The 12,052-nt window shown below is 40.1% G+C and overlaps 1 protein-coding gene across 1 annotated transcript in view; it reads left to right on the forward strand.

Moving 5' to 3' along the window:
- Positions 1-547: 547 nt before the first annotated feature.
- The window catches only part of LOC132389101 (polycomb complex protein BMI-1-like), a 53,996-nt gene continuing 42,491 nt past the window's right edge, over positions 548-12,052 (forward strand). The window contains exons 1-5 of the mRNA XM_059961536.1: positions 548-712; positions 1,104-1,232; positions 10,633-10,729; positions 11,460-11,515; positions 11,621-11,671. Coding sequence (XP_059817519.1) covers positions 1,121-1,232; positions 10,633-10,729; positions 11,460-11,515; positions 11,621-11,671 — 316 coding nt within the window. The 5' untranslated portion in view covers positions 548-712; positions 1,104-1,120. The remainder of the gene's footprint in view (positions 713-1,103; positions 1,233-10,632; positions 10,730-11,459; positions 11,516-11,620; positions 11,672-12,052) is intronic.

Below are 12,052 nucleotides of genomic sequence, written 5' to 3' on the forward strand. Positions count from 1 at the left end.
CTAGAACACCCAGAGGAAATTTGTGGTTAACGAGAGAATATACAAAGTCATTACAGTGGGAATTGAACCCCGTTTGCTGGCTACCATACCACCCAGAATATTGTCAATTAGATTTTGGGTAATGAAAATGGCTGCTGTTATCAACATATCAAACCCAGGGACACGGATTCATTGGTTGCAATATTTATTGCTTTCTATTGCAAAATGTGACACAAATGATTCCCATGAACAAAAAAAAATCTCTCCTAAAAGTGATGAACATTGGTAGAGGTTTGAAGTTTTGAAAGGGACTATTCCAATTCTTTTTTGAACTCAAAGGCATCAGGAAAACGAGCAGAACACTTTTTCCATTAAATGTAGGGTTTCTCACTTGTTTTTTGTATTATCTTAGTGGTCTGTTAACTTTCAGCAGTTTTCACATGCAATGTGCATTTGATTGAGAAATAATCTGAGGAAACATGGTGGAAATCACCTGAGCTATTAACTGACCTGATGTGCTACCTGAATTGCTCAGTATTATCAGTATTTTCTCTTTTTATTTAGGAGAACATAATATTCATTCACATTCACAAGAATGAGGTTCCGGAGAACATTCCCAGGAATGAAAGAATTAACATTATGGAAAGCATTTGGTGGCTCTGGATCTGTGCTTGCTCAAGTTCAGAAGAATGATGGAGGAGCTAATTGAAACTTACCAAATATCATAGCCTAGGTAGAGTGGACGTTGAAAAATGTTTCTTTTTAGTGGGAGAAACCAGTACCAGAGGGCACATGCTCAGAATATAGGGATATCCATTTATAATGGAGATGAGGAGGAAGTTCTTTAGTCAGAAGGTGGTGAATCTTGAATTCATTGCCACAGATGACTGAGGATGGCTCAATGTGAACTCGAAATTTCAGAATCCAGGTGTGGAGAAAAGACAATGTAGAGATGGCTACCAGATTGCCACATACGGCTTTGGAGGTCTAGTCACTGAGGATTCTTTAAGTATAGGTTGTTAGATACTTGATTAGCAAAAGCATCAATGAACTCTTTGAATACAGATTTATACATGAACTGTATCAGCCTTAACTCAACTGAAATTACTTTCTTATTTCTCTAGAGTCCACTACCTATAAAATGCACAGAACTACTCGGATCAAAATTACAGAGCTGAATCCACATCTGATGTGTGCCCTGTGCGGGGGATATTTTATAGATGCCACAACAATCATAGAATGTCTACACTCATGTGAGTTTATTTTATATAAGGTTAAATCTAAGTAATACCAACTTCTCTGTCAGTTGGCCTAGCAGATGTTCGCTTCGTATTTTTTAAAATTTCTGAATCATATTTACAGCAGTTAAATTTCTTTTTTAAATTATAAAAATTCATAATTTTTACAAAGTTCCTGCTATCTTAAATAATGCATTAAATTACTGGAGGACCTCATCAGTCAGGTCATCTCAGAAACTTCATTAGGAGCTGAAATGTTGATTATGTATTCTTCTTTGTAGATACTACTTGACTGTGGAAGTCTTATTCTTCTACTTTGTCCTCTTCATCCACTTCTTATTTTCCTACTTTTTCTTTGTCTTGTAATTCTTTTTCTTCTTCATCTTCTTCTTCTTGTTCAACATGTTTTTGTTCTTGTTCTAATTGTTGTTCTTCTTTTTCTTTGTTTTCTTCTTCTTCTTCTTTTCCGTCTTAATGCTTCACCTCTACTGGGATATGGATTGCAGACAGCAGATCACCAGGGTCCTTTGTCCGGGGTTGAAGGTTTCAGTGCATGACTTAATACATCTTTCATGTGAAAATCTTTCCTTTCCCAGGGAGAGGTCTTTGGATCTTTTGTTGATGTTTCTGTAGTTCTAATTTTTATTAGTGTAATAGGGTTGATAGACCTATGACCAGTCCTCCTTTCATAGCCATGCTTTGAATTGTCAATGTCAGAGTTGTGTTTTGAGTTCCTCCAGCATTTTGTGTACTCTGGATTTCTTGTATCCGTAGAACCTCTTGTGTTTTTCATGCTCGCACAATTTGATTTTTTTTTATCTCACACAGCTAATAGACTCAAATTTGCCCACATATTCAGGTAAAGTTAATAAGTCTAAAATTACTCTCCTGCTCTGGGAAGTATGTTGCAGTATACCAGTTGAGTTTTGGTGGAGGCACATTGCCTTCACCTGCCTTCTTTAAAATCATTAGACAGCTTTGTTCATCTCTACACATACCAAAAGAAAATGGGGGAGATCTTAAATAGGATTTTTTTCATCTGTATTTACTAAGGAAACTGGCATGCAGTCAATGGAAATAAGGCAAACAATTAATGAGGTCATTGGACCTATACAGATTGAAGAGGAGGAGGTGCTTGCTATCTTGAGGCAAATCGAAGTAGATAAATACCCAGGACCTGACAGGGTATTCCCTCAGACCTTGAAGGAGACTAGTGTTGAAATTGCAGGGGTCCTGGCTGATATATTTTAAATGACAGTATCTAGGGGTGACGTGCTGGAGGATTGGAGGATAGCTTATGTTGTTCCGTTGTTTAAAAAAGGCTCTAGAAGTAATCCGGGAAATTATAGGCTGGTAAGGTTGACGTTGGTAGTAGGTAAATTATTGGAAGGAGTACTAAGAGATAGGATCTACGTATTTGGATAGTCAGGGACTTATTAGGGAGAGTCAAAACAGCTTTGTGCATGGTAGGTCATGTTTAACAAATCTATTAGAGTTTTTCAAGGAGTTTACGAGGAAAGTGGATGAAGGGAAGGCAGTGGATGTTGTATACATGGACTTCAGTAAGGCCCTTGACAAGGTCCCGCATGGGAGATTAGTTAGGAAGATTCAGTCACTAGGTATACATGGAGAGATAGTAAATTGGATTAGACATTGGCTCAATGGGAGAAGACAGAGAGTGGTAGTGGAGGATTGCTTCTCTGAGTGAAGGCCTGTGACTAATGGTGGGCCATAGGGATCAGAGCTTGGTCCATTGTTATTTGTCATCTATATCAATGATTTGGATGATAATGTGGTAAACTGGATCAGCAAATTTGCTGATGATACAAAGATTGGAGGTGTAGTGGACAGTGAGAAAGGTATTCATAAGCTTGCAGAGGGATCTGGACCAGCTGGAAAAATGGGCTGAAAAATGGCAGATGGAGTTTAATACAGACAAGAGTGAGGTATTGCACTTTGGACGGAAAAACCAAGGTAGAACATACAAGGTAAATGATAGGGCACTGAGGAGTGCAGTAGAACAGAGGGATCTACAAAATTCCCTAAAAGTAGGGTCACAGGTAGATAGGGTCGTAAAGAGTAGTTTTGGTCACCGGATTACAGGAAGGATATTAATAAGGTTGAAAGAGTGCAGAGAAGGTTTACAAGGATGTGGCTGGGACTCGAGAAACTGAGTTACAGAGAAAGGTTGAATAGGTTGGAACTTTATTCCCTGGAGTGTAGAAGAATGAGGGGTGATTTGATAGAGGTGTATAAGATTATGATGAGTATAGATAGAATGAATGCAAGCAGACTTTTTCCACTGAGGCCAAGAGAGAAAAAAACCAGAGGACATGGGTTAAGGGTGAAGGGGGGAAAATTTAAAGGGAACGTTGGGGGGGGGGGAACTTCTTCACACAGAGAGTGGTGGGAGTATGGAATGAGCTGCCAGATGAAGTGATAAATGCTTTTAACATTTAAGAAACACTTGGACAAGTACATGGATGAGAGGGGTATGGTAGGATATGGGCCAGGTGCAGGTCAGTGGGACTAGGCAGAAAAATGCTTCAGTACAGCCAAAAGGCCTGTTTGTGTGCTGTAACATTCTATGGTTCTGTATATCAGTATGCTAAAACCCTTGCAAACTTTCCCTTCTCCAACAAGGTGACAAACAATGTCTGTCAGTTTCTATCCATCTAAACAAAATGTAAAGCTGTTACTATAATTTTTTTTACCATCACTAATTAATCAAAGACATTCTTAGTCGCATATATTCATTTGAACTATTGAATTTTTACAATATCATCAAGACTAGATGTCATCGCACTTGTGTATTTTAAATTTAAACTGCAATTGGGATTTCCCAGATTTTAAAATTTCTCGGTATGCACAAGTACAGGTGCAATGAAGAACTTGCATCCTGCATGTATGATTATGATACTGATATAAACAGAAGAGATTCTGTAGATGCTGGAAATCCAGAGTAACACGCCCAAAATGCTAGAGGAAATCAGGTAAGGCAGCATCAATGAAAAGGAATAATGACTCAACTTTTCCGCCTGAGGCCCTTCAATAGGATCCATATTTTATCCCCTTCTATAGAAGCTGCCTGACCTGCTCAGTTCCAACAACGTTTTGTACATGTTACTTATGATACTGAAAAGAGTAATGCATGTTTAAGTATGTGATGGTTATAAAATTGCATTCTGAACGTAGTGTTGCCAGGTCATACCATTCCACTGTTCATTTGAACATTTATTTTTATCTTGTTATCCTATTTGTTATTTAAAATATGCCTGTAATCAAGGCCATTTTCATTATTGGAAGCAAACTCCCAGTAATCAATGGGAAATGATTTATAGATAAAATTAAAGTAAACAAGCCACAAAACTGTCTCATACTTGACAATGTGGATTCCAAGGACTTATTACTGAATTAAATTGATTGAATACTTCAAAAATACACGAGTACAGAATCATTGCGACAAGTTACATTATAAGAGAAACTCAGCTAATCTTATAATTTAGATGACTTTTGAAAATCGTTCAATCTAACTTGGGCAGTTAGTTGAAGACTTATTTGGGTTATTATTTCAGGTCCAGTTAGGTAAATCAATATCCATCATTTAATGGTGTGTGATTCAAAATCAATAACTTTATTTTCTCAATATATTATTCTTATATATATGAAATTAAATTTTGATAGATTTATTGCTGTGAGACAATATTCCAGATAATTAATATACAAGCAATTTCTCAATTATGTACTTCTGATCGATGTTAAATATCTAGTATTTCCTACTATCATTCTATTCCCTGGATATGAGTTGGGTATATTAATGTGTAAACAATTCAATTACAAATTAAATTACAGGTTTGAAATAACTTGCAAATGCCAAGTTTCCTGCATAAAGATAATGAACAATGTTAAAATTACACCACTACAAATCATTTCATGCTTCATTCTCTAGATAAAGCAACCTTGCTTTTGAATCCCTTCAGACAATCTTTATACAGGTAGTCCCTGAGCTATGAACGTCCAACTTAAAAACAACTCATACTTATGAACCAAGGAAGGAGAATGCCGTCTGCCATTTTAAGTTGAATCGGGACGCCTTCCACCATTTTAAGTCGTTGCCGTTGAAGCTGTGTTGTGTGTGTAACTTTGTATTTGGCTTAAATTTTTCTTAGCAATATTCACCCTGAAATCTCCCTCCACTTTTCCGTTCAGCTGGTGGCACAGTGAGATTAGCACGAGGCTTGAGAACAAAGGTTCCCAAGTTCGATCCAGCGACAGACCACTCCCGAGTGCACCAAGTTGATGTTGAGCTTGCAACTTGACCTCATTAAAAAAACACTTGTCACCTCCAGTTTAAATTCCCACATGGAATATTCAGGAGGATCAAATACCCAAACCCAGCACAGCCCACAATTGTCCCATTTAACCTGTCTCAGTGCAGTGGTCCTTAGGACCCAGCAGACCTCGGGACCTGCCACCCACAGTGTTTCTGTTCCATTGACGGGAAGTGATCGCGATTGAAAATAAAGTGGAAATAATAAAGCATTTGGAAAGAGGTGAAACGTCATCGGTCATTGGAAAATCATTAGGCTACAGTCAGTCAACGATCAGAACACTTTTAAAGGATAAAATGAGAATAATGGAGAATGTGAAAGGCCCTGCCCCAATGAAAGCTACAATTATTACTAAGCAACGCAGTAGTTTACTTTTTGAAATATATACATTTCTTAAGTATTTTATATGTATAGAATGTATACTAAGACAAATGTTTGACTAACTGACACTAAATAATACTGGATGTACTTATTCATGGACTTTATGAAGACTTGCTTCAAGATTCATATTCTTTCAAACCCAAATATTTCTCACCTTGCAATATTTGCAAAAGTATTGACATTCTCCATTCATTTGTATTTAGGTTCTAAGTGATCTGCATTTCATGATTTTTACAGGATCACATGATTTACAGTGTGTTGCAAAATAATATATTTTTTGGAAGTTGAAGTGAATTTGAACTATGTGATAGCAAAATCTGGCTTTTCTGTCTGTCAGATGTAGACTACCCTATCAACCTGCGCAGTGACCTTGAGGGATGTATGGATTTGAACCGCAAGGTCCCTTTGTTCATCCACACTCTTAAGTAACTGACCATTAATCCTGTACTCAGTCTTCTGGTTTGTCCTTCCAAAATGCATCACCTCACACTTGTCCGAATTGAACTCCATCTGCCATTTTTCTGTCCAACTCTACAGCCTGTCTATATCCTCTTGTAACCTTCGACAACCTACAGCTCCATCCACAACTCCTCCAATCTTCGTATCATCCACAAACTTACTCACCCATCCTTCCGCCTCTACATCCAGGTGATTTATAAAAATCACAAATAGCAGGGGTCCCAGGACAGATCCCTACGGCACTCCACTAGTCACCGACCTCCATGCAGAATACTTTCCTTCCACAACTACCCTCTGCTTTCTTCCTTTAAGTCAATTTTTTATCCAAACAGCCAAGGTTCCACTTATCCCATGCCTCATGACTTTCTGGATGAGTCTCTCATGAGGGACCTTGTCAAATGCCTTGCTAAAGTCCATGTGGACCACATCCACTGCCCTACCCTCATCAATTTCTTTTGTTACCTCTTCAAAAAACTCAATCAGGCTCGTGAGGCATGATCTTCCCTTCACAAAGCAAGGTTGACTATCCATGCGCAGACTGTACTTCTCCAAATGCTCGTAGATCCTATCAGTAAGAATCCTTTCCAGTAGTTTGCATACCACCGACGTAAGACTCACCAGTCTATAGTTCCCAGGTTTCTCCCTATTACCTTTTTTAAACAAGGGAACTACATTTGCCATTCTCCAGTCCTCCGGCACTTCCCCTGCAACCAAAGAGGATTCAAAGATCATAGCTAATGCTCCGGCGATCTCTTCTCTTAATTCCCACAACAACCTGGGGTGTATCATATCTGGCCTTGGGGATTTATCAATCTTAATGTTTTTAAGAAGATCCAGCACTTCTTCTTCCTTAATCTCCATATTGTCCAGCACACAGGCCCGCTCTTCTTCGACCTCATCCTGATCAAGATCCTTTTCACTTGTGAATACTGAAGCAAAGTATTCATTTAGGACCTCCCCAACCTCTTCCACTTCCAGGCACATGTTGCCCTCTTTATCCTTTAGCAGTCCCACCTTCATTCTCGTCATCCTCCTATTCTTCACATACGCATAGAACACCTTGGGGTTCTCCTTAATCCTACATGCCAAGGCCTTCTCATGCCCCCTTCGAGCTCTCCTAAGTCCTTTCTTTAGCTCCTTCCTGGCTACCCTATATTTCCCATAAGCCCCTCCTACTTCCTGCTTCTTATATCTAAGATATGCTTCCGTTTTCCTCTTGACGAGTTGCCTCACTTGTTTCGTCAGCCACTGTTCCCTTTTCCTACCATTTTTTCCTTGCCTCAGTGGGATAAACCTATCCTGAACCCAGCTCAAGTGGTCCCTAAACTTCTCCCACATTACTTCTGTGCTTTCCCCTTTGAACATCTGTTTCCAATTTACTGTTGCTAGTTCCTGCCTCATCCCTTCAAAGTTAGCACTTCACCAGTTAAGCACTTTACCATTTCATCTGATTTTATCCTTTTCCATAGCTATGCTGAAGCTAAGGGAGTTGCGGTCACTCTCACCAAAATGCTCCCACCAAGAGGTCTGTCACCTGACCAGGTTCATTACCCAGAACTAGATCCAGTATAGCTTCTCCTATTGTCAGCTGGTCCACATACTGTGTCAGGAATCCTTCTTGAACACACCTGACAAATTCAGCCCCATCCATCCCCCTTGCAGTCAGGAGGTGCCAGTCAATATGAGGGAAGTTGAAATCACCCATAACTACTACCCTGTATTTCCTGCACCATTCTAAAATCTGCCTGTTTATCTGCTCCTCAGTGTCCCGAGGGCTATGTAGGGGCCTATAGACTACTCCCAGCACAGTGATTGATCCCTTCCTATTTCTGACTTCCACCCACACCGACTCAGTGGACACTCCCTCTGCAGCATCCTCCCTTTCTATAGCCATGCCACTCTGACCAGTCAATCCCTGACCAGCAATGCCACTCCCCCCTTTTCTACCTCCCATCCTATTCCGTTTAAAACACCTTAACCCCGAGACCTGCATCATCCAATCCTGCCCTTCCTCCAACTTTCAGTAACGGCCACAACATCGTAGTTGCACGTAGTTGCTCTAAGTTCATCCTCCTTGTTCCTAATACTCCTAGCATTGAAATAGGCACATTTCAACCCCTTTAACTGGCTACAATTATGTTCTGTCCCCTGCCTGTCCTTCCTCATCAACTCGGAACTCTTAGCATCATGCCCTTGTCCTCCTACCTTAATCCTTGCACTCACATTCTGATTCCCACCCCCCTGCCAAACTAGTTTAAACACTCCCCAACAGCTCTATCAAACCTACCCACCAGAATATTGGTCCCATTGGGATTCAAGTGCAAACCCTCCTTTTTGTACAGGTCACACCTGCCCCAAAAGAAGTCCCAATGATACAGAAATCTGAATCCCTGCCCCCGTTCCAATCCCTCAGCCACGTATTTATCCTCCACCTCATTCTATTCCTATTTTCGCTGTCACATGGCACAGGCAGTAATCCCAAGGTTACTACTGTTGTGGTCCTGCTTTTCAACTTCTTTCCTCACTCCCTGTAGTCTTCTTTCAGGATCTCTTCCCTTTTCCTACCTATATCATTGGTACCAATATGTACCATGACCTCTGGCTGTTCACCCTCCCACCGCAGGATATCTTGGACATGATCAGAAACATCCTGGACCCTGGCACCTGGGAGGCAAACTACCATCCGGGTTTCTTTCCTGCGTCCACAGAATCACCTGTCAGACCCCCTGACTATAGAGTCCCCTATCACTACTGCCTTCCTCTTCCTTTCCCTACCCTTCTGAGCCACAGGGTCAGACTCTGTGCCAGAGGCACAGCCATTGCCGCTTCCCCTGGGTAGGCTGTTCCCCCCCCCCCCCAAAAGTACTCAAACAGGAGTACTTATTGTCAAGGGGTACAGCCACAGGGGTACTCTCTAGTACCTGACTCTTGCCCTTACCTCTCCTGACTTTGACCCATTTCTCTGTCCCCCTTGTCCCCGGAGTGACCACCTGTCGGTAACTCCTCTCTATCACCTCCTCACTCTCCCTGACCAGACGAAGGTCATCGAGCTGCATCTCCAGTTCCCTAACATGGTCCTTTAGGAGTTGCATCTCGATGTACCGGGTGCATCTGTGGCCATCCGGGATGCCAGGAGACTCCAGGACCTCCCACGTCTGACACCCACCACAGAAAACTGGCCTCACACAAATACTACCTCCTTTACCTCCTTTCAATCAACAACTGCCTCACCGCGTCCCGTTACCGCCAAAGCCCGTGGAGCCAAAGCCCTTTCACTCTGCTGCCTCTCACTCCGTTGCCCGCTGGATATGGCTGCCTTCTTTTTAAACTGTTCGCACTCAACTGGCTGATGTTACGTGCCTGCGCAGTCTGGCTTCTCTCTTCCCCCGAGAACTCAGAATGTCTTCCCGCCGGAAATCCTTAGGTGCTCTCCAGCTGCCTTCTCGTTCCGAATCCTGGATTACTCAGGATATTCCCTCTTCTCATTGTTACCATCAGGGAGGTACCAACTGAAGACACACTCAAATGTTTTAGGAACAACTTCTTTCCCTCTGCCATCAGATTTCTGAATGAACAGTGAATCCATGAATACTACCTCAGTATTATTCTTTTTTTGCTCAATTTCTGTACTATGTTTTAAATTTATGTACTGTGCAAAAGTCTTTAGCACCCTAGATTTAATATGGTTTCAGATGGTATGGCCTCCATAGACCCCTGATCTCTGGCATTACCTGAACAGAAAGAAGTAACCGAGGCAACCAAAGTTTGCAGAATAACTGTGGCAACCTACCAGAAGATTTTCTCATAAAACTGAACAATAATGTACATAGAAAAATTGATGAAAAGGGTGATCATGAAATACTGATTTCATTTAGTTGTTTTTACTGTTTACTGTTCTTTATAGTATTACTTTTAAAATATTTAGAAATTTTTTATTTCATTATTTAGGAAGTATCTTCACTGCACAGTATTTTTGACATTGCCTATGACTTTTGCACTATACTGTATGTATACTTCTTATTTTTATAGTTAAATTATTTATTTTACTGTATCGCTGCCACAAATCAACAAATTTCATGACATTTTCTAGTGATATTAAACCTGTTTCTGATTCTGATACATTTTCTATGGTAATGTTTAAAAAGCTGCATATCTTTTTTTTTGCCTAAATCCTTGCAGTTTGATCATGTTTGTAAAAATGCATATCTAACATGTATCTCTACTGTTTGTCTAAACCATTGCAGTTTGTAAAACTTGTATCGTTCGCTACTTGGAGACCAACAAATATTGCCCTATCTGTGATGTGCAGGTGCACAAAACTAGACCCCTCCTTAGCATTCGGTAAGTTCTGGTCCAAGGTGATGTGTGGATGCAGTGAAATGGATTGGCTTGTTGTCAATTTTTTTCTTATCAAAACATTTCCATCCAGGTCATTTTAAATAAGGAAAAAAAAAGTTGCGTTTTTTAATAAAGAGCAAATTAAAAATTTATTACTGAAATCGTTGGGAGTCCAACTTTGACTTTTAATATTAATGCCAACAGATGGGAGGTCACATTTTGACCTACAGTTTTTAAGGAGTCATCGTAGATGTGAGATCTAACAATGGAAGATATTCAGAACTGGGATGCATAGTAGCATGGCGGTTAGCCCCAAATACGGAGTTCAGAGTTCAACTCCGACATTGTCTGTAAGAAGATTGTATGTCCTTCCCATGACTACGTGAGTTTCCTCTAGGTGCTCTGGTCTCCTTCCACAGTCCAAAGACATGTCAATTAGAAAGTTAATTGTGAATTGTCCTGTTGTTAGGCTAAGATTAAATCAGTGTGTCTGGTTCTTTGGGCCAGAAAGGCCTGTTCCATGCCTTACTGAAAGAAAAATAAATTTCTTCCATACCCCTCTTTAATAGTTTATAATTTTCAAATTGTATTTAATTTCATGCAGTTTCAAAACTGGGTTAGTAGGCAATGGACCAACATTGTGTACCTTTACAGTTTGTATGCCAGATGTTGATGCACCTTAGAACTTGGATCTTCTCCTTACAACAACTTGTTCCTTCTTTCTTCCCCACAGGGCTGACAAAACATTACAAGATATCGTCTATAAATTAGTTCCAGGACTTTTCAAAGGTAGGAGAAGTCTGGTCAGTAGTTGCCGTTTACTTTACATATTAAACAGGCCATTAAAAACATTTTAGACTTGAACCTTTTGCGTTTATTTTGCTTATTTTGTAGATGAGATGAAGAGGCGGAGGGACTTCTATGCAGCCCATCCCTCAGCAGATGGTAAATGTTCATATGGAAATAGATGATTAATGGTTAATACTTCACTCAAAATTTGCCTACCCATTTCTTTGTATTTTTTTCCAAAATGTCGAGGTACTTATGCTATTTAGTTGCTGTGCTTGTAGTTTGAATTATTTAATGTAAAAAGAAACATATTTTGACAAAGTACTTAATCCAGCAAATATCAAGCACTCAAATAAACTACACCAACAAAAAAGAATAGTGTTCACAAAAACTCGAGAGGTAAAGCATTATCTGTGGAGGCACAAGTTATAAATTGATGTTTCCAGTTGAAAGCCTGCATGGGATTAAACTAAAAGTTAGTAAATTGGTTTCTTACTGTCACTATCAACTGCGAAAAACTTTTGTGTGCCACTTCAT

Source organism: Hypanus sabinus, unplaced genomic scaffold, assembly GCF_030144855.1.
Source record: "Hypanus sabinus isolate sHypSab1 unplaced genomic scaffold, sHypSab1.hap1 scaffold_470, whole genome shotgun sequence".
NCBI lineage: Eukaryota > Metazoa > Chordata > Chondrichthyes > Myliobatiformes > Dasyatidae > Hypanus > Hypanus sabinus.